Source organism: Mustela lutreola, chromosome 8 (assembly GCF_030435805.1).
Source record: "Mustela lutreola isolate mMusLut2 chromosome 8, mMusLut2.pri, whole genome shotgun sequence".
In the NCBI taxonomy this organism is placed as follows: Eukaryota; Metazoa; Chordata; class Mammalia; order Carnivora; family Mustelidae; genus Mustela; species Mustela lutreola.
Window position 1 is genome coordinate 84,179,022 of NC_081297.1, and position 26,842 is coordinate 84,205,863.

Here is a 26,842-nt window from a genome sequence, read left to right on the forward strand (position 1 = left end):
CTTACTTCTTTCCAAGTTCATATTATTTATTTCTTATTTCCTCTAGTTCTCAGTTATCAGTGTCTTCTCCTGTACTGACTTCCATCAATAAAGTTTTGAAAACTATTTTAACTTGGGAAACATTCACCACCTTACACTGGTTCAGCTTATAATTTTTCAACTTTATAGTGGTGAGAAAGCAGTACACATTCAGTAGAAACTGTTCTGGGAATTTTGAATTTTGATCATTTCCTAGGCTAGCATTATGCGGTATGAGCTTGTGCGATGCTGGGCAGTGTCAGTTAGGTATAGCCACAGAGTCATGAGGATAAATAACCAATATACTTAACAACCAGTCTGTACCTTATAACTATTCTTTTTTTTTTGTAACTTTCAGTACAGTATTCAATAAATTATATGACATATTCAACACTTTATTATAAAATAGGCTTTGTTTTAGAAGATTTTGCTCAAATGTAAGCTAATGTAAGTGTTCTGAGCACATTTAAGGCAGGCTAGGCTAAGGTATGCTGTTTGGTAGGTTAGGTGTATTAAAAGCGTTTTTAACTTATGGTGTTTTCAACTTAAACACTGAGTGTCCAATAAACCCATCATAAGTTGAGGAAGATCTGTATTTCAAAATACATTGTTACTCTTCAACAAAATGTAAAAAATTTGCTAAAAGTCTAAATCCACAGAAATTTTTAGTGAAGGAAGTGTGCTATTAAAGAAGATCCTTACCAGAAGCTTTGCAGAAACAGTGCAAAAATATTAGGTAGATTTGGTGTTTTTCATTTGAATAGCAGCAGCTTTATAAGAGGTCAGATTTTACATCAGTTGCAATTGTGCTTGTGTTTCTTTTTTTGTAGGTTTTTTGCTTTAAAATTAAAGATCATATTCATATTTAAAATACTAAACCATTTTATGTTCTATAGGCACTACCTCCTAGGACAGAGACAATGACTGTTGACCAAGATTGGCCTAGTGTTTATCCTGTTGCAGCACCATTTAAACCTTCTGCTGTACCTCTTCCCATTCGAATGGGCTATCCGGTAAAAAGGGGGGTGCCCATGGCAAAGGAGGGAAATCTAGAACTATTAAAGGTAAGGCCAATTGCTGATTCATTGGCTAAGAATTATTTCTAAAGAAATGCTGGTCCTCTTCCCACTCCTACCCTGCCTTGTACTTGAGGGTTCAGTATGTAGCAGCAGGTATTGTATTTTAGTTTAAACTTTTTTTCAGGTAATAATGGATGATACATTCTGATGGTCCATGGTTGAGAAGACTCAAAGAGTCCTGAGCATTTAAGAATATAACCAGTTGATCCTATGGCTTCCTTTCTGGCTTTTTCTTTTCTGTTGTATTTTTTCTACCTATATCTTTCAAGTGGAACTCAGAAAAATGAAATGACCTAATTTGAGATTGAGAATTGTGACTGAAATTTACCTTTTTTTTTTTGGTAAGATTTTATTTATTTATTTGAGAGAGAGAGGGTGAGGAACCATGCACACAAGAGAACACCAACGGGGCAAGAGGCAGAGGGTGCAGGGCTTGATCACGGGGATCATGACCTTAGCTGAACAGAGGCGCCTAAACAGCTGAGCCACTGAGGTGTCCCTGAAATCTACTTTTAAAGATTTTTATTTATTTTTGACACAGAGAGAGAGAGCACAAGTAGGCAGAGAGGCAGGCAGAGACAGAGGGGAAAGCAGGCTCTCCACCGAGCAGAGAGCCCAATGCAGAGTTCAATCCCAGAACCCTGAGATCATGAGCCGAGCCGACGGCAGCGGCTTAACCCATGGAGCCACCCAGACACCCTTGAAATCTACTTTTAAAGAGATTCTAAAACTTTCTGCCCAGAAAAGTAGAATATCATTTAATATTGTTATAGTCCTTCAACTTCTTTATTTCGTGAAGCAAAATATGTCATATTCAATGCTTCAGTTGGTAGCATCTATAATGATTTATGAACTATAAGCTTTTTGTTGAAGATTTTATTTATTTATTTTTGCAAGATAGAGAGAGCATGAACACGTGGGAGCATGAGCAGGGGGAGGGGAGGAGCAGAAGGAAAAGAAGACTCCCCACTGAGCAGGGAGCCCAATGCAGGGCTCAATCCCAGGATGACCTGAGCCGAACACACACACTTAACCAACTGAGCCACCCAGGTGCCATGAACTATAACCTTTTTAAAGAAAATATGAATATGTTTTGCCTGAGAAGGCATATCTTAGATGGTTCATGTTATATACGGTAAAATTGTCATAAACTGTGTTCTCCACTATATGAGAATCTTTTTCTTCTTTTTTTTAATTGGAAGTATAGTTAACACACAATTTTACATTAGTTTCAGGTATACAACGTAGTGGTTTCACAAGTTTTTGTGCTATACGGTGCTCACTACAAATGTAGCTAGCATCTGTCACCATACAGCCCTATTACAATATCATTGACTATATTTTCTGTGCTCTACCTTTTGTCCCTATGATTTACTTACTCCATAACTGGAAGCCTTTATCTCCCACTCCTCTTCACCCATTTCTCCCATCCCTCCATGTCCCTTCCCCTCCAGCCACTAGTTTGTTCTCTGAATTTAAGGGTCTGTTTCTGCTTTTTGTTCATTATGTTTTTAGATTCCACATGTAAGTGAAATCATATGGTATTTTCTTTTTCTGACTTACTTCACTTAGCATATGTATGCTACTTTTATATGCTACTTTTTTTTTTTTTTTTTTTTTTTTTAAAGATTTTATTTATTTATTTGTAAGAGAGAGAGTGAGAGCGAGCACAGGCAGACAGAGTGGCAGGCAGAGTCAGAGGGAGAAGCAGGCTCCCTGCGGAGCAAGGAGCCCGATGTGGGACTCGATCCCAGGACGCTGGGATCATGACCTGAGCCGAAGGCAGCTGCTTAACCAACTGAGCCACCCAGGCGTCCCTATATGCTACTTTTATATACATCGCATATATATATGTTTAGTATTGAAAAACCGAAAAACAAAAAATAATTTGCTAAAAGATGGTGGTTAAAAAATGAGATGGTAATATGGAGAAGGAGTTGACTGCTGCTAGAGAGGGGTAAATGAAATTTGGAAATCTGAATGTTTCAAGGGATAAAAGAAAACACACATTGAAGAAATTTATCATTTCTTTAAATGAAAGAAGGGAACTTAGTTTAGGGGTGTTTGGATAGCACAGTGGTTGAGTGACTCCTGATTTTGGGTGAGGTCATGATTTCAAGGTCGTGCGATCGAGCCCCACATTGGGCTTCGCAGTCAATGCGGAGTCTGCTTGAGATTCTTCTTCCTCTCCCTCTGCCCCTCCCAGCTGTGTGCACACATGTGCACGTTCTCTCTGTCTCAAATAAGTAAATCTTTAAAAAGCAGTTTCTACTGAGGGTTGCTGGGGGGAGGGGGTTTGGGAGAGGGGGGTGGGATTATGGACATTGGGGAGGGTATGTGCTTTGGTGAGTGCTGTGAAGTGTGTAAACCTGGTGATTCACAGACCTGTACCCCTGGGGATAAAAATATATGTTTATAAAATGGTTTCCCCTTGGAAAAAAAAAAAACATAGACAAAAAAAAAAAAAAGCAGTTTCTAGAACAGTATGAATCCATTTATGTAAAGTCATATACATGTATCTGTTTTTTAAAGAGATGTCTAGAAGGATGTTAACCAAAGTGTTAAGACTGTAGAACCTTGAATAATTTGTAGTCTTTTTGTATTCCAGGGAAATTAAGATGATTAAACAATAATCTCTGTCCTTGAGTGCTTTTAGTTTTACAACTAAAATATGTGTACCTGTAGATTTTTGGCAGGAAGAGTACTATAAAAACAGCATTTTTTCCCCCCACAACGGCCAGTCATCATAAGATACATCATGAATCTATATTTCCCAGAATTCATTTATTGAATTCATAACACATGTGACATAGAATTAATATTATAAAAACTAGATTTTATTTATTACAAGGTTTCTTGTGCTTAGGATTTAGTTTTATGAAATTTTTATTTTATGTTTTTGAGGTAGTAAGTGAATTTATCCTTTAAATTTCTCTATTTTAGATCCCCAATTTTCTGCATTTAACTCCTGTAGCAATTAAAAAGCACTGTGAAGCTCTTAAAGGTAAGTGATTGTTTCAGTATATGAACTTAACAATAACTTTGAACATAAAAATTTCATTTCTAATGATAAAGGGGTCAGTTCATCAAGAAGATATAACATTTGTTTATGCACCTAAATTTACGCATCTTAGTTTATGCACCTAAGATAGGAATACCTAAGTATATAAAGCACATATTAACAGAACTGAAGGGAGAAACAGATGGCAGTATAGCAATAGGAGACTTCAGTATACCATTTCCAACAATAAATGGATCAGTCAGAAAATCAGTAAGGAAACACTGAATATAAACTATATGTTAGACTGGATGGGTTTAGCAGATGTTTACTGAACGTTGCATCCAAAAGAAGCAGAATACAGATTCTTCTCAAGCACATATGAAACATGCTCCAGAACAGATCATATGTTAGACCAAAAGACAAGTCTCAACAAATTTTAAAATACTGAAGTCATATCAGGCACCCTTTCTGATCACAGTGGTATAAAACTAGAACTCTATTACAAGAAAAACCCAGAAAGTCTTCAACAAAATATTACTTAATCAAATTCAACAGTACATTAAAAGGATCATGTCAGATCAAATGGTATTTATTTCAGGAATGCAAGTATGGTCCAACATAAAAATCAGTCAGAATGATGTATCACATTAACAAAACAAAATTAGAAGAAAACATAGGCAGTAAGCTCTTTGACGTGAGTTTTGGCAATGATTTTTGGATTCGATACCAATAGCAAAGGCAACACAAGCAAAAATAAACAGGTGGGACTATACCAAACTATAAAGCTATAGCACAGCAAAGAAAACCATTGACAAAAGGAAAGGGCAGTCTACAGAATGGGAGAAAATATTTGCAAACTTCGGGTCAGAGGTTAATATCCAAAATATATAAAGAATTCATACAACTCAATAATAAAAAATCCCAGACAACTCAATTTAAAAATAAATAGAGGATTGGAAGAATTAATATTGTTAAAGTGTTCATACTACCCAAAACAAAGTACAGATTGAATATAATCCCTATAAAATACCAACAGCATTTTTCACAGAACTAGAAAGAAGCATCCAAAAAATTTGTATGGACCCACAAAAGTCCCTGAATAACCAAGAGTCTTGAGCAAGACCAAAGGTGCAGATATCACAGTCTCAGATTTCAGGATATACAATAAGCTACAGTAATCAAAACAGTATGATATCAGGACAAAAGTAGACATATAGATCAATGGAACGGGATAGAGAGTCCAGAAATAAGCACATGCTTCTATGGTAAATTCAGCTGTGACAAAGGAGGCAAGAATATGCAATGGGGAAAAGACAGTCTCTAATAAATGATGCTGGGAAAATGGGACAGCTGTATGCAAAAGAATGAAACTGGACCACTGGCTTAAGTCACACACAAAAATAAACTCAGAATGGATTAAAGTCATAAATGTGGACCTGAAATCATAAAACTGCTTAAGGAAAACATGGGCATTTCTTCGACATTGATCTTAGCACTATTTTTCTTGATATGTCTCTTTGGAAAGGGAAATAAAAGCAGAAATAAACTTTTGAGACCACCAAAATAAAAAGCTTTTGCGCAATGAAGGAAACCATCAACAAAATGAAAAGGCAACCTACTGAATGGGAGAAGGTATTTGCAAGTGATATATCTAATAAGGGTTATATAAAATATATAAAAAACTTACACAACTCAACACCAAAATATCCCAAATAATTTGATTAAAAAATGGGCAGAGAACCTGAATAGATGTCTTTCCAAGGAAGACATACAAATCATCAGTGGACAAGTGAAAAGATGCTCAGTATAACTAATTGTGGAAAGATTAGTGCAAATCGAAGCCACAAGGAGCTGTTGCCTCTCACCTGCTAGAAATAGTTACCACCCAGAAGGCAAGGGATACCAAATGTTGGTGAAGGTGTGGAAAAAAGGGAAACCCTATTGTACTAATGGCTAGGGATGTAAATTGATATAGCCAGTATGGAATATAGTATGTAGGTCCCTTAAAAAATTAGAACTCCCATGTGATCCAGCAATCACACTTCTGGATATATATATATGTATGTGTGTGTGTATGTGTATATGTGTGTGTATATATATATATATATATATATATATATGTTTTTTTTTTTTTTTTTTTCAAAAGAAAAGGAAACATGGTATTGAAGAGATATCTGTACTCTTCTGTTCACTGCAGCATTATTTACCACAACCAAAAAATGGAAACAACCTAAGTGGGGAGTGCCTGGGTAGCTCAGTCATTAAGCGTCTGCCTTCAGCTCAGGTTATGGTCTTAGGGTCTTGGGACTGAGCACTGCATTGGGCTCCTTGCTCAGTGGGAAGCCTGCTTCTCCCTCCCCCACTTCCTCTGCTTATGTTCCCTCTCTCAGTCTCTCTTTCTGTCAAATAAATAAATTAAAACCTTAAAAAAAAAAGTGGGGTGTGTGTTTGATATTATTTAGTTATGAGAAGGAAGGACATCCTGCCATCTGTCACAACATAGATGGCCTTGAGGGCATTGTACTAAATGAAATAAGACAGAGAAAAACAATTGGATTATTATTTCACTTACATGTGAAATTTGAGAAGGCTGAACTCAGAAGAGTAGGGGCTACGTGGGGGAGGGAGATGTTGGTCAAAGAATACAAACTTCCAGTTTTATGATAAGTTCTGGGAATCTAACATACAGAATAGTGATTATAGTTACTAATACTGTGTTCTCTACCTGGAATTTGCTGAGAGCAGATCATAAATATTCTTAACACAAGAAGAAATGGTAATTACGTGACACTGTGTTAGTGTTGTGAATGTAATCATGTTGCAACATATATTAAGTGCATCTAGTCAATATACCGTGTACCTTAAACTTACACAATGTTTTATGTCAACTATATCTCAATAAAAACGGAAGAACAAAACCTCATTTTTATTGTATTAAATTGTCTTATATTCATTGCTAGTTTCTCCTTTTTTTAGAAAAATTTTCAAGTTTTCAGTGAATTGTTAAGATGTCAAATCTGCAAGTTCCTTTTTTTTTTTTTTTTTTTTTTTTTTGCAGACTACTCTGCAAGTAGCTATGAATAATAAATAGAACCGGAAATTGTAGTCCTTGTTCAGGTAGACTAGGGACTTAATTGTTGCATTATAGATAGCACATACATAAAGTGATGGAAGAAAATATTGCAGAGTGTTGCCTATAGATAGAAGTCAGTATAATCCAAACTGAAGATAATGTAGAAAGATGCCAAGTCAATAGTTAGTAGAGTCAGTAATGGGATACTTTGCAGAGAGTTATCTTGAAGAAATTGTTTAAAATAAGAACTTCATAGTGATACATAGATGTGGTAACATCAAGTAGCAGAAAAACTGATGATGAAAAGCAGTAGTCTTTTATTTCTCCTTTCCCCTCAGCCCCTCATTTTAGAAGTGTTCTCTTTTAGTCATTGTTTAGGTCTGATAATTACTTGCTGAGAGTATATTTGCTTATTTTTTCCACATAGTCTCATATTTATGTATGTATGTATGTATGTATGTATGTATTTGACAGAGAGATCATAGGCAGAGAGGCAGGCAAAGAGAGAGGAGAAAGCAGGCTCCCCGCTGAGCAGAGAGCCGATAGGGGGCTCGATCCCAGGACCCTGAGATCGTGACCCCAGCTGAAGGCAGAGGCTTAACCCACTGAGCCACCCAGGTGCCCCATATAGTCTCTTTCTATACAGTATTTATTATATATTCTTTCTCTGTATATTTTATATATGTATAGTTATGTTAGTATATATATTTTTCATTATACATACGTAAAATGGAAGTAATCACCAGACCATGATTATATTGCCAGTTCTAAATTTATTGAATTTGAACAATATTTATTGATTCCTAGATATTGGCAGAGAGAGCATGCAGAGGGGACGGAGAGAGGAAGAGGGAAAGAGAATCTGAAGCAGAGGGTCACCTGGGTGGCTCAGTAGGTTAAAGCCTCTGCCTTTGGCTCAGGTCATGATCCCAGGGTCCTGGGATTGAGCCCCACATCGGGCTCTCTGCTCAGCAGGGAGCCTGCTTCCTCCTCTCTGCCTGCTTCTCTGCCTACTTGTGATCTCTGTCTGTCAAATAAATAAATAAATAAATAAATAATCTTAAAAAAAAAAAAGAATGTGAAGCAGACTCCTTGCTGAGTACAGAGCCTCACAGGGGACTCAGTCTCATGATTTTGAGATCGTGACCTGAACCAAACCAAGAGTCGGCTTAACTGACTGCACCACCCAGATAGCCCTCACTCACTTATTCTTTTTCCTTCCCACATGCACGGAGGTAAAGGCAAAGAATTTTTTTTTCATAGTTTTATGCATGTTTTCATATATACATAGACTCAATTTCTCATCTCATTTGCATTGGACTACATACAGAAGGACATTGGAATTGTTTTAGGTTCACAGTTGTTAGTGATTGGTTGTGTAGTTTAATTCAAGAGTTAGTACCTTTGAATGAATTCTTCATGCTAATTAAAAAGGAGATATATAAATGCTCAGTACACTTGTTAAGGCTTTTCAGAAAAGAAATGAAATGTAAAAGGAGATATATAAATGCTCAGTACACTTGTTAAGGCTTTTCAGAAAAGAAATGAAATGTAAAAGCTCTTCACAGGCTGGAAGGAGAAATAGTATAGTGATCATGATTATGATATAATTTGAGCTTTTGGAAGGGCCTTTTATTGAGAAATGTAAGGAAGAAATAAAGAAGTCAAAAAGTAGGAAGAATGACTTTACTCTTACATGAAGGAAGAACAGTTTCTCCTATCTTCTTTCATGTATGTGGTCTTTCTGGGATAGTAGAATGCATTTCTATCCTTTTAGTATGTTTCTGTTTATATTGGTGCCTAGTGATAGACTGTCACTGATCATTATTCCAGATTTGTTCCTTGTTTGGCACAAACCATGTAGCACTTTTTGATCCTTTGTGAAGCCAGTTAAGGAATGTTCTGCACTGTGATAAATCTCATTTTTTTCCTTTTTAAACATTATTTTGGAATGTGCATTTATAATCTAGAAATGGGTTTTTAAATGAGGTACTTCTAAAATACTTCATAATTCTTAAATGAATGGTTTTCATATAGCACATTCAGAAAAGTTGCATTCTATTTTAAGTGTTTAATCTTTCTTTGATTTTGTCTTTACACTTTTGCCAGCTTCTAGATTTAGCTTGTATCTTCCAAATAACTCAAAAGCTTTTAAAATATTTCTTCTCAATTTTCTTTTAAAGTAGGTCAGTTCAGATTTTATATCTAACTTGCAAGTGGAAACTCTGAAGCACAGGAAAGTTAGGTAATTTACCCAAACTTTAATAATCAGTGGTAGAAGTTAAGTAAAAACCAAGGTCTTTCGAAGTCTAGTCTATTGCTCTACCTATCAGATGAATAGGGGTCTATTATGTACTTTCCAGTTGGCTGTATTTTTTAGACATATAATCCGGTAATTTAAAAGTTGTAATTATCATCTGGTTATTGAAATGACTTATTCAAAGTTATAAAAAATAAAAGAGTCAGTACAAACCCAAGAACTCATAAAATTCTCCAAACTAGTCTCTTATAAAGTGCTTGGCAGTGTGGCATCTTAGAGTGCAGGATATTGGAATTGTTCCATGATGGGAATAAAATTTAACTTCAGTAATCATGCTCTTTCCATTTTATTTAAATGTCAGAATTGTGGAGCTACTTCTTTCCCCTCAAGTGTGTGAGTATTGCTCTCTTAAGCAGGGTGTTCAGGGAATGGTGTGAGCTATACTTAATTTGTTACCATATATTTAGTTATAAATCTTGGAGAGTCTTTGTGGCATTTTGCTGACTGGTATTAAAGCCTATAAAGGGAGCTAAATATAGTACCTACTATAAGAAAATTGTTAACTAGGGTAAAGCCTCTGCCTTCGGCTCAGGTCATGATCCACGGTTCTGGGATCGAGCCCCACATCGGGCTCTCTGCTCAGCAGGGAGCCTGCTTCCCTTCCTCTCTCTCTGCCTGCCTCTCTGCCTACTTGTGATCTCTGTCTGTCAAATAAATAAATAAAATCTTAAAAAAAAAAAAAAGAAAGAAAATTGTTAACTATAGGAAATGTTATTGACAAAGTACCTTTCACTGTCCCTTAAATCGTCACGTGGAAGGGTTCCCACATATGCCTGTGCTTGTGACCAGCCTCTCCTGCAGTCATGCTTTTTGGAGAAAGCACAGACCCCCTGAGATTTAATAGGTTTGACCTAAGAAACCAATTACTTTTAGGTATTCTTCGAATGAATGAAGATTCTTAGAATGCAGTGAAATTTCCATGGAGGGGAGGCTGATAGTGCCAGAAGTACATCTCAAGCTGAGAGCCCTCTACCTCACTAACTTTATAGGAATAGGGCAAAATGAAATCAGCTACCTTCTTACGGAGTCCCTCAATCCAGATAGCTGTAGGACATGCCAGGAGCTCTTTTTCTTTTCAGCCCCCTCTCCCCTATTCCCCACCCCTCCACTGAAGGCCTGAGTTTGTATGTGCTGTGGAGATGTGTGCTGTGGAGATAGACGGTGCACCACATTTTTGTCACGGTGCTTGAAACTTCCCATTGTGGCCCACTTCTCACAGCCAGTCCCATCTCCCCTTTAGGCTAGTTGTGTTGCCTGAATCTGAGGACAAGTCTGTTCCTTTTTCCATTTAGCTTCATTGGCACAGAAGTCACCTAGAGGAAACATGAGTTACTGTAAGGATCTATTTAATAATGCCCTAGACTGTACCTGTTCAGTTTGAGGCCCTATTCAGCTCAGTTTCTGAGAGAATGGAAACCATATCTCTCTTCTAAGAGCTCTTTCAGAGCCTTTTTCAGTTCCCCTCAGAACTTTAGTAACTTTCATTTGGGAATGAATTACTATTAACTGTTGCTTTTCTCAAAAATAATTAACACTCTGAGCACTATGAACTGTTTGCTTTTAGTTGGTGAGTGAGGGGGGATTAAACTGCCCCATAACTGGGTATGTGCAAAGCTATAATAAGCTTCTATCAAGTCATAGCTTCCTTTTAACAAAGCTTACTGCTCCTCACCAAACCCAAGTTATCTGAGTCTTTCATTTAATCACATTCCCTAACTAGGATTCATCTGAGAAGAAAAGGGGTGAAGGATGATGATGTGTTTGTGAGGTGCAGAAGAGAGTCTGCTCTTTCATTCCATGTAGCTCGAGAGTCATCTCCCTCAGTGATTTGGTCTGGTAGCGCACATTGCAACGAGAATGTACTTGGTGAAACTATACTTGAGATTATTTTTCTTAATTCTCAGATTTCTGCACTGAGTGGCCAGCTGCTCTGGACAGTGATGAAAAATGTGAGAAGCATTTTCCCATTGAAGTGGACACAACTGATTATGTTTCAGCAGGACCATCTATCCGAAACCCCAAAGCACGAGTAGTAACCTTAAGGGTAAGGAATATTTTTCTAAAAATAAGAATTATTATAATACATTAATTCAAAATAACATTTTGTATATAGAAAACTGATACTGTAGAAAATTTGGAAAACAGTGAAAATTTTAAAGTATTAAATAGAATTGCCTCTAATTCTACTACTTATAAATAACCTTGACTACTGGAATTCATTTTAGTATATATATAGTCAACCTTTGTGTATGTTAATAGGATGATACTATATTTGATTAGTTATTTGCTCTTTTTTATTTAACAATGTGAATTAAAATTTTTCCAAGGTTATTAAACATTCTTTAATTTTTTTATTGAAGTATAGTTGACATACATTATTATATTAATACCAGGTGTACAAGCTAGTGATGATTATATACATTACAAAATACTCACTATGATAAGTGCGGTTACCATCTGTTAGCATACGAAGTTAACACTCTTTAATATTATTTTTTTATTTTATTTTTAAGTTATCTCCATACCCAAGGTGGGGCTTGAACTCAAAACCCCAAGATCAAGAGTCACATCCTCTACTGACTGAGCCAGCCAAATGCCCCTCTTTAATATATTATTCATGGCTACATAGAATATAACGTAAATCAGGGTCTTTTCTATGCTAAGAGAGTGTTTGAGGCTGAACACTGATATATAATAAGAGACCAAAATCTGAATATTTGGGCTTTTTGTTTACTCTTTCAGAGATTTCTTAGGAAATAAGTGATAAATAAGAGTGGTTTTAATTCTCCTTTTTAAATATCTATGCCTTGTTTTTATCTTTTCTTTTTGTCTTTTTCATTAGGTGAAACTTCTAAAATAATGTTTATGTAGTCCTTTATGCTGTTCTATACAATGGATGTGCCTCTGGCTTTTAGCTTCTAAGTATACACTGGTATTCAGTTTGAGATAATAGCCTCTATTATGTTAACGATGTGTCCTAGTCCTATAGCATTTTTGAAATGATCTCCTTTGAATTAATGTAGTAATGAATTATATTGTTGTATTTACACTTACTGAAGTGTTCTGAACCCTGATTATTTCATAGTACATCATTCTTTTGCCTTACTATGGATCTGCTCTGTTAGCATTTTATTTAGGATCGTTTGTTGCTTGGAGAAACATTAAATCCCTGCTCTTACCCATCAGAGCATGTCACATACTATTGCAGTTCCAAGTGTCTTGCTGTAGTAACTTCCAAGTTAGTATTTGAAACCACTGTTTTCTCCGGTAAGAGTCTTGATCCACATGGCATAGCTTTCTCACACAGCAGTCACAGAGCAGTTACCTGATGGGTTTTTGTTTTTTGTTTTTTTTTTTTACTAAAAAAATTTAGATTTATGGAAAACTTTCAAGGATAGTTCACAGAATCCTCCTATATTTCACACCAAATTTCTTATGTTGTTAACATTTTTACTATTGTGGTACATTTATTACAACGAGCCAATATTGATACATTATTAATTAAAGTTCATACTTTATTCAGATTTTCTTTTTAAAGATTTTATTTCTTTATTTGAGAAACAGCACTCATGAGACAGAACATGAGTTGGAGGGCATGGGAGAGGGAGAGGCAGGCTTGCCGCTGAGCAGGAAGCCCTGTTGACACCAGGCTCTGTCTCAGGACCCTGGGATCATGCTCTGAGCCAAAGGCAGATGCTTAACAGACTGAGCCACCCAGGTGCCCCTATTCAGATTTCTTTAGGCACCTCTTGACTGTGGTGGTTTCTCAGAATTTACTTGTTTTTAGTGACCTTGACAGTTTTGAGAAGTACTAGTTATGTATTTTGTGGAATGTACTTCATTTTAGATTTGTTTGATTTTCTTCTCATGCTTAGACTGGTATGTATTTTGGGGAGGAAAACCTCACCAGTAAAGTGCCATTTCATCATATCATAGCAAAGGTAGAGACTCCTTTTTTTTTTTTTTACACTCAAAAAATTAGATTTTGTACTCCATGTAGTTTTTATTTTAAATCAGAACAGTCCATGTTTGGGGTGCCTAAGTGGCTCAGACAGTGAAGCGGCTACCTTTGGCCAGGGTCATGATCACAGGGTTCTGTGCTTTGGGCTCCTTGCTCAGCTGGGAGCCTGCTTCTCCCTCTACCCCTCCCCCTGCTCATGTGTGCTCTCTCTCTCCCTCCCTCCCCTTCTCTCTTTGTCTCTTTGTCAAATAAATAAAATCTTTTTAAAAAATGAAAAAGAAAGGGCTCCTGGGTGGCTCAGTGGGTTAAAGCCTCTGCCTTTGGCTCAGGTCATGATGCCAGGGTCCTGGGTTCAAGCCCCATATCGGGCTCTGCTCAGCGGGGAGCCTGCTTCCCCCTCTCTCTCTGCCTGCTTCTCTGCCTACTTGTGATCTCTGTCTGTCAAATAAAGTCTTAAAAAAAAAAAGAAAAAGAACATTCCATGTGGACTGCAAAGATATGTTGACAGTCTCACAACCATTTTTACACTATAAGGTAACAAGTAGATAAACTTTAATTTCTAGAAATATTATTAGAGGTACATCCATGTTTGATTTGTAATTTTCTTTCTTTGAAAGGTTTTGGTATCAGATTGTGCCTTCTTTATGAAATAAATTTACAAAGCTCGTCAGCCTTTTTTTCCCCCCTAGAATAGTTTAAATATCATAGCATTATATTTATATGTTTGGAGAAATTGAAAATATTAAAATCACAAAAGACAATACATGTTTACTGTATAAATTTTAGAAAATCTAGATAAAGGGGGGGGAAACCTTAAAATTATGCTTGGCCAACATTCCACAGGTTAATATAAATTACCTAGGGAGTAAGGCGCCTGGCTGGTTCAGTCAGAGGAGCATGTGACTCTGGATCTCAGGGATGTGAGTTTGAGCCCCATGTTGGGTATAGAGATTACCTAAAAATGTTTTTAAAAAATTTTTTAAAAAGTACCTAGGGGTAATTAATACCTGATATATTTTTAATAATTTAGTAAATGTTGCCTCTTTTTAATAATAATGATGATAATAACAACCAGCTGTTGTCAAGCTCCATGTTAAGTGATTTAAAAAATCTCTGAACTCAGAATCAGGAAATCTAGAATTTTGCCTTACTTTTTGTGGGCCTTAATCTTCAGTACCAGAATAGACATCTGGTTCCCTACTTGTTCTGTTTGTTTATTTTATTTTACATAAAAATAATCCGACTGCATTATTTGAAGTATCCCACAAGATACCACTTACCTATCAGGCCGCCATCCACTTTTGTCTCCTTTTTTTTAAGATTTTTTTTTAAAGATTTTATTTATTTATTTATTTGACAGACAGATAGAGAGAGAGATCACAAGTAGGCAGAGAGGCAGGCAGAAAGAAAAGGGGAAGCACTCTCCCGCTAAGTGGAGAGCCCAAAGTGGGGCTTGATCCCAGGACCCTGAGATCATGACCTGAGCCAAAAGCAGAGGCCCAACCCACTGAGCCACCCAGGGGCCTCCTGTCTCCTTTTTGTCTTATACCACCATGTGAAACCTTCATCACTTCTTTGTGTTCTTTTCCTAACTCACATCTGCCCTTCTCGGACTCTTTTCACTCTACCCACTGACAGTTGAAGCTCAGTGGTGGTGTCCTGAATGGTATTATGTAGTTCAAGGGTAAAAGTAGGTAAAACAGTGGGACTAAAGCATGTGCATTCCTGTGTGACTTATTTTTTTATTTTATTTATTTTTGGGGGGGAGAACATGAGAGAGAATCTGAGTTCACTTCGGGGGTATAGGGAGGGAGGGAGAGAGAATCCCATGCAGTCTTCTTGCTCAGTGCAGAGCCCAGTGTGGGGCTTGATCTCACAACCCCAAGATCATGACCAAAATCAAGAGTCAGATAGATATTTAACCAGGTGTCGCCTGGCATGATTTAAAGTAATATTGTGAAGCCAGTCAAATAGTATAAAGTACTATGTTAAGAGATACTCGGGGCCACTGGGTGGCTCAGTGGTTAAAGCCTTTGCCTTCGGCTTAGGTCATGATCTCAGGGTCCTGGGATCGGGTCCCGCATCGGGCTCTCTGCTCAGTGGGGAGCTTGCTTCCCCCTCTCCCTCTGCCTGCTTCTCTGCCTACTTGTGATCTCTCTCACTCTGTCAAATAAATAAATAAAATCTTTAAAAAAAAAAGATACTCAAATTTTTAAATTCAGAGAAAGAAAGATGGTATCATATTTTTCTTGATAGTTATAAAGGTAGTGCTGAATTAAAAACAATATTTGTGTAGGACTTTTCTTTAAAAATGGCTTTCTTCTATTTATTCTCATTTATTCCTGACAAAAATCCTGTGAGTACTTTGTTTTGTAAATGAGGAAACAGTAAGATCAAGTGATTTAAGGTCACTTAGCAAATAAAGTTGCAAATCTAGAAATCAAACCCAGGTCTTGTCTTTTGTATATAACTATAGTTCTTTAACTGACGTACTGTGCTTCTAAATAGAGAAGGTACGGGGCGCCTGGGTGGCTCAGTGGGTTAAGCCGCTGCCTTCGGCTCAGGTCGTGATCTCGGGGTCCTGGGATCGAGTCCCGCATCGGGCAGAGAGCCTGCTTCCCTGTCTCTCTCTCTCTGCCTGCCTCTCCGTCTACTTGTGATTTCTCTCTGTCAAATAAATAAATAAAATCTTTAAAAAAAAAAAAAAATAGAGAAGGTACTTCACACAATTAGGTTTATTTCTCAATTTATGTAACTCTTAAATATGGGCATTTGAAAGTATATACATAAAACCATGATCTCCTATGATTTGAAATGTCAGTGTTGTTTTGTGGGATAATGTTAATACAGTATTGATGCTTTAAAATGTAGCAAAAGAAAAGTCCAAGCATTCTTGGAATTTTGGAAAAAGAATGGTAATGATTGCTGCTCAATTTCAGAGTCAGACTGTTCATCTAGTTTAATGACTACAATTTTGCAGTGCCTTTGAGTGCTAGCAGGTGGCGTGAGTGTACCACATAGCTCTAAAATATTTTGAGTTTCTGGCATAAACGCTGTATAATTTTTGAACATTCAAAGTGTTAATGTGAATGTTAGTTTTAAAGCAGTTACAATAATCAGCATTGGTGCCATTTTTTTTTTTACTACTTCTTACATAAAAAGCTAGAACACTTAAATTTTTTAAATTGTGAATTTTTAAATTTATTGTTGAAAATGATTACATTGAAGGGAGTTTTAAAAGGAAAAAAATCATTCCATTCTCTTATTCTAACGTAAAAACTATTCTTTGTACTGTATCTGTATGTATGCATATGTACAAGTATGTTAATAATTAGGGGTACATTCATTTGACTATTTCCTTTTAAGTAATTCTTATTGTTAATAATCAGAATTATATTTCTTATACCTCAAGCTGATAACCTGGTTGTTGATACGTATTCTTTCCAGGGGACTGTGGTAATTTGCACTGCCTGCACATAGGACCATTCTGTAGGTTGATATTTAATAGTCAATGTTTTTCCTGCATTTATTCTTTAAAAGTATATTTTTATTTATTTATTTCCTATATTTTCTTAGTTCAAATAAAAATTCACAGTGCTTAAAAAAAACATGTATCCTTTCTTTTTTTCATTTATGTGTTCATTCAACAAATACATGTCATATGTTCTTTAAGTGCTAGGCCATCACCAAAAATGGGACTGATACCGTTCTTACCCTGGAGAGTTTGCAGGCTAGTGGGAAAAATGGAAAAATAAATAAGCTCTCCTGCTATAATGTCTTGAGGGAAGTGCAGGGTTATTGAAGCTAACGAGAAGTAGATGTGATTGTAAAATCTTATTGAGCCTTTTTTTCTCTTCATATAGTTATGAATTTTTCTTATTCTTAATGCCGTCCATGGAAAAACAGTGTGTGGCTTACCTTACTTAACTGTATTCTAGTATCTAACCTATTTTTCTATGTCAAGTCTAGTTTTCTTTTAGATACCTTCAATCCATGCCATAATTCTCTCCAAATTAAAAACTGTTCATGTAGTCCAGTGTTTCCCAAAATATGTTTTAAGGAAGACTAATTCCATGAACTGTCCCTTGAAAAATAGAATATGAGGTCAGATAAATCTGGAAATTGTTACATAAGAACCCTGCGTCTTGAAATTTCAGAATGCTCATTAGCATATTATCACTTCTAAGAAGTCCTTCTATAAAGAACCCAGTTTAACTCTGTATTATCTGAATATATTCAACAAAAATAGCCTTTTTAGAGAAATAATTCTTTTTTTTTTTAATATTTTATTTATTTATTTAACAGCCAGAGAACACAAGTAGGCAGAGAGGCAGGCAGAGAGAGAGGAGGAAGCAGGCTCCCTGCTGAGCAGAGAGCCCGATGTGGGGCTCGAGCCCAGGACCCTGGGATCATGACCTGAGCGGAAGGCAGAGGCTTTAACCCACTGAGCCACCCAGGCGCCCCGAGAAATAATTCTACTTAACAGCCTCTGGGACTAGTATTAACATTTTGAGAAATGTTGAGCTGAATTTCAAATGTCTTGATCCTTCATGAATGCTCTATACCATCTTCCATGAGATACCTGGACCTTTTAAAATAAATACCCCTAAGCAAGTTGCAATGATAAAAGTCTCATAATTGCATGGTGGAAATATCTTAAAGCATTTTTGTTTTATCCCAGTATTCTTATATTCCAGCTTTACTAATACTAATTGAGTTTAATTCTTAGTGCTACTCATAAGCTGTAATATCATTTATTTAAGAGACTTATTGGTTTTAACAGGAAAGGTGCTAATGCCCAGAACTTTCAACTCAAAACAGTTTCCTCCTCCTCCTTTTTTTTTTTTCCCCATGAGTAAGATCAGGCTTCATAATGCATGCCGTTTGCTAACTCTACATAGACAACGGTACAGGTTGCAAAAGTTTCTTTTTGGTTAGTTTAACATTAAATGATATTGTTACTGGGTTTTGGGGTTTTCTTTTCACTAAACAAAGTATCTGAAATAATTCTTTTCAAATAACTTTTTCTTGTATTTTTAAGGTTAAACTTTCCAGTTTGAATTTAGATGATCATGCAAAGAAGAAACTCATTAAACTTGTGGGAGAGCGATACTGCAAGACTACAGATGTACTTACCATCAAAACAGACAGGTAAAGAAAAGTTCAGCCAATTGGTCATTGTGTTGTTTTTATTGGTCATTGTGTTGTTTTATTATCTTCCAGTCTTCTGGCAGTCCTTTCCTTAAGAAATGACATTGAAAATCGGGGTATACATAAACAATGAATTCTGGTACACTGAAAAGAAATTAAAACAGTAAAAAAAAATCGGGGTAGCCTTATACATCAACATAAACTAACGTATTAGGTCAGTGAAGCTGTCCCATTCATGTGTTTATTTATTTTATTTTTTTCTTAAAGATTTCATTTATTTGACAGAGAGAGACACAGTGAGAGAGGGAACACAAGCAGGGGGAGTGGAAGAGGGAGAAGCAGGCTTCCCACCAAGTAGGGACCTGGGATCCTAGGACCCTGGGATCATCACCTGAGCCAAAGGCAAACATTTAACAACTGAGCCACCCAGCCACCTACATTTCATGTGTTTAATATCTTCACACTAGTCTACTGTTGCTGTCCTCTTTATGGACATGGAGAGGCTTGCCTAACTGCCTAGTTAAATTATTATTGTTATTTTTCAGTCTGGATTCTAATATATCCATGTGAATAAGACTCAGGGAAGATGTTAGAAGAGAACAAAAGTGTGATTTGCTAGTGATTAAGGTTTAAACTGATTTTTACAAAGTCAAAGATCTTTCAGTTCAAAATTTAAATGATTAAATACAGAAATTTAATTTACCCAGGCAATTTTGTAAATAAGAATTTTAGTGAATTTGCTTCATAAAAACAGTATTAAATTTACCTCATATGAATTTATAAATTGTGTTATTTGAGGTGAAGAAGGGTTATTGGTATGTTTTTACAAAAGGGTTATTTTATTTCTGTTTCTGGAAGGCGGGGAAGGGTAGAAGGAAAGGGGGAGAGAGAGAATCTTAAACAGGCTCCATGCCCACCACAGAGCCCAACACGGGGCATGATCTTGTGACCCCAAGATCGTGACCTGAGCAAAATCAAGAGTCAGACACTTAACTGACTGAGCCCCCAGGTGCCCCGGGATTATTTTATTTTTATCTTACCATATTTGGCTGTTTCTGAATTATGTCAAAATATAAAGACCTGCCTTTAGAGAAAAGCAAGTGGGGAGATATCTTCTCTCCCTTCCCATTCTAGTTTCAAAGCTCTTGGAAGTCATTTAAGTTTTATGTCCTCCTTCTTAATGGTGAGAAGAAGTAGTATGGCATATATAAATGAAGGCAATAATGAGGGGTGGAAAAAACTTGGGAACCCTGGTTTTAGAGTATTATAGTATGGGGGAAAATAGATTTGAGATATATTAGTAATATTCTTTTTTACTGTCTTTAGAAAATGTAAAATAAGGTTGAGTTTTTAGTTTGTGCAGCTTAAAAAATTACTTTTAAAGTGTTGCTCTTTGAAATTCTGTAAGTATCTGACAGAGTTTTTCCCTAAGTTTTCCAGTGTTGGTGGGTGTGGGTGTGTGTTTATGGTAGCAACTATTTAGAGAACTATTAAACCTAAATATGTAGAATAAGCAGAGTACTGTTAAAGTCACTTGTCATGTGATGGTTTTGTTTTTTTTTTTAAGATTTTATTTATTTAATTGACAGAAAGAGGGAGAGAGTGAGTCCAAGCAGGGGGAGCAGCAGGCAGAGGGAGAAGCAGGCTCCCCACTGAGCAGAGTCCAACATGGGACTCCATCCCAGGACCCTGGGATCATGACCTGAGCCAAAGGCAGATGCTTAACTTACTGAGCCACCGATATGCTCCTGTCAAATGATGATTTTATTTTATATTTAAAGAAATTGGAATTAATGATTTCCAAAAGCTTAATTTGTTATCTCATATTTATATAGAAGTTTTATCTAGTTTTAGGTCATTAATTCTATTTTAAATACAACAACTTCAGTATAGCATTGAATAGCATAGCTTATTTTTTAAAAACTTGGCTCTGGAGAAATCAAGATGAACGTTTTGATTAGCCACTGTCTTTAGTCTATCTCTATTTTTAAAATGAACTCAGTAGATACACTCACACTGTCCAGCAGACTCTTAGCCCCAAGATTGTGAAGGGCACTTAGATTGGACACAGTCATATTAAAAATAGTGTAAAACTATTATCAGATACAAATAACTCCCATTAGTGATGAAAACAAAGAGAAATAAAAGGTAGGATATTCCCTGAATATAGAGAATACCTGAATATAAGTTATCCTTTGTATTTAGTGTTTGTATATTTTGCAAATTATTTTATGTACTGAATTTTTAAAATTTTGACTTATTCTCTCTCTTTCTCTTACAGGTGCCCTTTAAAGAGACAGAATTATGATTATGCACTCTATCTGCTAACAGTTTTATACCATGAGTCTTGGGTAAGTGATTGTGTGTGAATGTTTAATAATTTTGTCAGTATAATTTAGATGGTGTTAACATTTCAAAACAGTCTGTGACAGGTAGTCAGTTGAGGATTTAATGAACCACTAAACTACAGATGAAATGTTATAAATAATTTCTACTGACATTGAAATTGAGGACCTTGAAATAGATTATGCAGTCCGTCTCAGTTCCATCTTACAGAAATCAGATGACCAAATACTAAATGCCTTTAAAATTCAGAGTTTCTGTCTTCGTTTAGAAGATCTGAATTTTTTTTTTTCTTTTGTTTGACTTTGGCTGAAAGTTATCAAAGTTATAGAAGGGAGTTCATCTGTATAACTCAAGAATTTAGAATGCATCCTGCTGTTCAAATAAACTTCATAACAAAGCCCCAAAACTTTATAGAAAGGTATTTTAAATATTTATTAAAATTTTTAGTTAACACATAGCCTTTTGTGTGAACATTTCACTAGTTTACATTAGGGACAATTAAGGGCAATTATTTATTTAATTTTAGTATTAAAAATAGTCTTGTGTCTGAGTTTTTTGAGATTTAATACAGGCATACACATTTATTTATAAGGAAGGTTTTGCTTGAGCATCAACTTACTAATTTAAAGTTGGTATCTAATAGTTTGGGTAACTCAAAGTTTTAAATATTATTTTTAAAAATTAAAATAATTTAAAATATGCATAAATTAATTTTTTTGCAGCTTGCCTAACAGACATGGGACTCAGTAGTATTTTCTATTAGGATCATATGAAGGAATGGAGATAGGAGAGTGTCACTCTCTTTAGATGTTTGAAGGACTTCATATTAAAGAAAGGTTAGATTTGTTTTTCATGACTTTTAGGTATTACAACAAGGTAAAAGCAATAGAGAAACAGACTTTGTCACTGAGTACAAACTTTCTAAGAGAGTCCTCTAAAGATGGAGTGTGCTACTTTTAATTGGTAGAGAACATTCCATCCTTTGGCTACTTAATGGAGATATGGTGGTGAAAGGATCACTCTCTGTGGATAGATAGTTGGATTAGATGCCCTTGGGAATCTCCTGCCATCCCTGAGTTGTTGTAATTGAGTAAACACATGCAACCATTCTCCAGACTGCTCACAGCATTCTCTTCATAATAACAGTAAAACTGTAGCACAAGAGCTTAAGTGGAAAATAAAAGAAAAGGAAATTTTGTTGCCAGGTTAGTAAAGAACAAAAAGTAGCTGGTAGCTTTTCTCTTCTGAGGTATTCTAATTATCATAATTTATCCAGATTTTCTAGTTCCTGGCTTCAGGAGCAACATCATAATAGCAGTTAATCTCTCTTTCCTGTCAGTTGATTTTATAAATGCCTTTGGCTTAATGTAATTAAGTTCTCTTTTGAACCAGCAACATGGTTGAATTAGCTATAGCTCTATGGCTGATCCTGAAAGAGTTAATACCAAACAATAAAAACTGACCAGTTTTGAGTCTCTTTTGCCAGCAGCCTGTAAAATGAATTTGCCCCAAAGGAAATGACAGGCATAAATAAATTCAGTGAAAGTTGACTTACTGGATTCTTTCTGTGGTTCCATGACATAGAATCCAAACAAGTTTGTATTCTGGATTCACACAAGTAGCCTTTGATCTTTAATGCTAATTACTTTGATGCCAGAATAAGTGGCCACATACATCTGTCCTAAACAGATATAATTAAATAATTTCTGTATTAAACTTGGCTCTTAATCCTTTCTAAATAAGTACCATCAATGAAGAAGCTTTAAGAGAATGCAGATGAGCCGTGAAATTTTGCGGAGCTGGTGGAACAGAATTTTTATTGAATTGAAGTTCTTTTTTCCTTCACTTTCCTTCCTTTCTGGAATTCAGACTTGAAATTGATGTTACCAAACTGGTATTTAATCAGATATTTAGAGAACCCCCTTTTAATCCGTTTCTTTATTTTTTAACTAGTTTCGGAGTATTTAATACCTAAAAGTAAGCTGCTCTTAATTTTCTGGCTTTTTAACCTTTTTGTGGAGGTTACCTCTAAGTGTTGAGGGGAAAGTAGTTGATTTTATGTAGCACACAGTTCGGAAACTTATATGAAAACGTGTTCATCTAGACTTGAGGATAAAGAAATTTACTACTGTATGCTATTCAAACAGTTTAACTTTGGAAGTATCAAAGTAAATGTTGAAAAGCATAGATTTCACATACCGTAGACTTCAAGCAGTGAGTTAAAGAATGGTTATGGCAGTGCTAGGAGGTGATGAGACATGCTTTAGACCATTTATCCTTCCACAGTTCAAAGAAGGAAAGAGAGTTGTAGAAATTTGTTTCAGTCTTTCAGTATGACATGTTGTTAGCATAGGAGTGAATTAACTTTTATCCTTTGGAACCTGATTGACCTGGATTTGAATTCCATTACTTCTTATGTAGCTTTGGCCAGCTATTTGGCCTCCTAGGTTCACTTTTCTTCTAAGTGTTTTCGGGTAGAATTTGCATGAAATGTCTGGCAGGTAGCAGGCTCTCAGTAAATGGTGGCTATTAAAATTATTGTTAATACTAAAAGGAAGAAAGATTTGTCTTTGGATTTCAAATTAATTTATTCCCATTTAACTTGACAGAGACTTTATATAGGTAATCAGATCTGTACCCTGTTGTATTTGTATTTTTAGAACAGGTATCCTTCTCAGCATTCTGACATGCTGATAATAACAAAACTTCCTAGATTTTAACTTCATGCCATGATATTCTTTAAAGCTTCCACAAGTAATCTGGTTAAGAAATGATCAGATGAAACATTTTGTAAAATGATTTGCACAAAAGATAGACACTGGGGGAAGAAAAAAACACTTACTTTATAGAGATCTGAAATCAAATTCCAAGGATTCTTGAATAATTTGATATTTAATTACTAATAGTTCCTTTTTTAAATTTGAATCTTCAACTGTCTTATGTGGATTCCATGATAGTCTTATTGCTAGTCAAAAATACATCTAGCTTTATACTAAATTGGTTCTGGAAAGCCACATACCAAACTTCTGAGTCGGGTAATTTCAGACTCAGAGTTCATTTTTTTTTTTTTAAGATTTTATTTATTTATTTGACAGAGAAAGATCACAAGCAGGCAGAGAGACAAGCAGAGAGAGAGAGGAGGAAGCAGGCTTCCCACTGAGCAGAGAGCCCAATATGGGGCTCGACCCCAGGACCCTGGGATCATGACCTGAGCCGAAGGCAGAGGCTTTAACCCACTGAGCCACCCAGGCGCCCCTCAGAGTTCATTTTTAAAGAGTTCATTTTTGAAGTAAAGAGTTCATGTTAAAGTAAGAAGTTCAGGGGCAGTGGGGTGGCTCAGTTGGTTTAAGCATCTCTTTTCAGCTCAGGTCATGATCCCAGGATCCTGGGATTGAGCCCCATGTTAGGCTCCCTGCTCTGTGGGGATCCTGCTTCTCCCTTTCTCTCTATCTCAAATAATAAAATCTTTAAAAAAAAAAGTTCATTTTTAAAGCAGACCTTATCGCAGATATATCTGATAATGAAGAGTCCTTTTGCAGCTCCATCATCACCATTTAATGTTTGGTCTGTGAGTTCCTTATGATGTGTGGAATACATGGAATGCACATATATTTCCAGGTGATAGTAAAGAACTCTTGAATGATGTTTGTAATGTTGTGTACTCTTTCCTGCATTCAGCAGTAATTTTGTCTTGTGTACCAGGTACAGTGCTAGGTATTGCTCAGACTATGAAAGTGAAAGAGCTCTGCCTTTAGGTACCTTTATTTCTGGAGAGAACCAGGAAGTTATAACGTAGTCTGTTTCACTCAGTAACGGAGGTAGGAACACGGTGCTGTGAGAGCCACCGATGAGTATTAATTCTCCCTGGAAGCCTCACAAGAACTGGTGACTGGTTCTGGAAGATAAATAGGAAGATGCAGTAGAGCAGTGAGTGAAGGACTCTGGCCTTGTGGATGTAGAGAGCCGGCGGAAGTTGGGTGTGGCCGGGGTGTAAGGCTGATAGGGCAGAGGTAAGGAGTTGAGACCAGGAAAACAAGTCAGAGCCAGGTTGTGAACAGGTTGTATGGCTTATTTACAGAGTGTAAAATTGTATCCAGAGGGCAAAATTGAGCCGAGGTAGCATTTTACTAGTTGTTTAAGAAGGTACCCCTTTCACTCTTTTAATGTTTATGAAATAGTAAACCATCCGTATAGCAAATGTCAGGTGTGCTTTCATTAAAATGAACTGTTTATTGATTGATGGGGTAAAAGTTTACTGGTTGCCTATTACTTGCTTGGTGTTGTTGCATATGGGGTTTAATATATAAGGAGGAAGACTTTGTCTTTTCCATTGAGGAACACTAGTAGAAACAAGGTTTAGTAGTAAATATTATAAAAGTGTTGTTGTATAGTTTACTATGTTGTATAGTTTACTATTTAATTTTTAATTTTTTCTACTTATTGTATATCCTTCAACACTTCAGTTGATACCTGCTTTGAGCCCATTTTTTATGATATAATTGATGTATAATATTATATTTGTTTCAGGTGGTAAAGTGTAATGCTTCCATAACATATGTTATGAAATGATCACATTATGTCTACTTAACATTCATCCACTCATCACTGCATATAGTTACAAATGTTTTTTTCTTGTGATGAGAACTTTTGAAATTTACTCTTAGTAACTTTCAAATATGCAGTACAGTATTATTAACTATAGTCACCATGGTGTACATGACATCCCCATGATTTGCTTTCTAACTGGAAGTTTGTACCTATTAACCATCTTCACTCACTTTGCTCAACCCTAGCCTCTAGCAGCCACCAATTTGTTCTGTTGCTATACGTTGAGGTTTTTTAGATTCCACACATAAATGAGATCATATGTTATATATCTTTCTCTGACTTTTTTTCACTTAGCTTAATGCCTTCAAGAGCCATTCATGTTGTCACAGATGGCAGGAGTTCCTTTTTTTGGCTGAATAATAGTCCATAGTGTATATGTATGTATGCTTGCATACATACACACTTAACTCTTTATCCGTTTATCCATCATTGGACACAGAGATTGTTTCCATGTCTTGGCTATTGTAAATAATGTTGCAGTGAACTTGAGGGTGCAGGTATTTTTTCAAGTTAATGTTCCTTTTCTTTGGATGTATACCCAGAAGTGGAGTTGCTTGATCTTGTGATAGTTATATTTTTAATTTCTTGAGGAACTTCTGTACTGTTTTCCACAGTGGCTGTACCAATTTACATTCCCACCAGCAGTGCAGAGTTCTGTTTTCTCCGTATCCTTATCAATACTTGTTATTTCTTGTCTTTTTGAGAATAACCATTGTAACAGGTGTGAAGTGTTCTTTCATTGTCTTTCATTGTCCTTTTGATTTGCATTTCACTGGTGACTGATGTGGAACATCTTTTCATGTGTCTTTTAGGCCATCTGTATGTCTTTGGAAAAGTGGGTATTTAGATCTTCTCATTCTCAAATTGTTTTTCTGCTTGAGTTGTTATGAGTTCTTCATATATTTTGGATATTAATTCAACAGATGAATTTGAGCCTTTTATTCTTTGCGTAACTCCTATCTCACATAAATAGCAAGTTATACTGTCTCATCTATATTGGTTAATAGGGCCCTTGACCACAGACAGTTGTGCCATGTATGACTGGAAACAGTTGACTGTTTCCCATGTGTGTTTTTGTTATTCCATATATGTTTTGTCTTTCTGACTGATCATAAGGTCCTCATTAGCATATATCCAACCTTACTGTATTTTGTTCTTCATAGTATCTAGGTCAGTGCTATATAAGAACACTGAATGTTTAATAATAGTTGTCCATTCTTTTAGATTTCCATAGACCTTTTTTTTTTTTTTAAGATTTTATTTATTTATTTGACAGGCAGAGATC

The 26,842-nt window shown here is 36.0% G+C and overlaps 1 protein-coding gene across 4 annotated transcripts in view; it reads left to right on the forward strand.

Moving 5' to 3' along the window:
- The window catches only part of LOC131839875 (small ribosomal subunit protein mS35), a 64,242-nt gene that overhangs the window by 4,800 nt on the left and 32,600 nt on the right, over nt 1-26,842 (forward strand). For 3 of the 4 annotated variants that reach the window (XM_059187603.1, XM_059187602.1, XM_059187605.1), the window contains exons 3-7: nt 915-1,082; nt 4,041-4,101; nt 11,396-11,535; nt 18,494-18,603; nt 20,885-20,954. In XM_059187603.1, coding sequence (XP_059043586.1) covers nt 915-1,082; nt 4,041-4,101; nt 11,396-11,535; nt 18,494-18,603; nt 20,885-20,954 — 549 coding nt within the window. The remainder of the gene's footprint in view (nt 1-914; nt 1,083-4,040; nt 4,102-11,395; nt 11,536-18,493; nt 18,604-20,884; nt 20,955-26,842) is intronic. The other variant, XM_059187604.1, reaches the window with a different exon arrangement.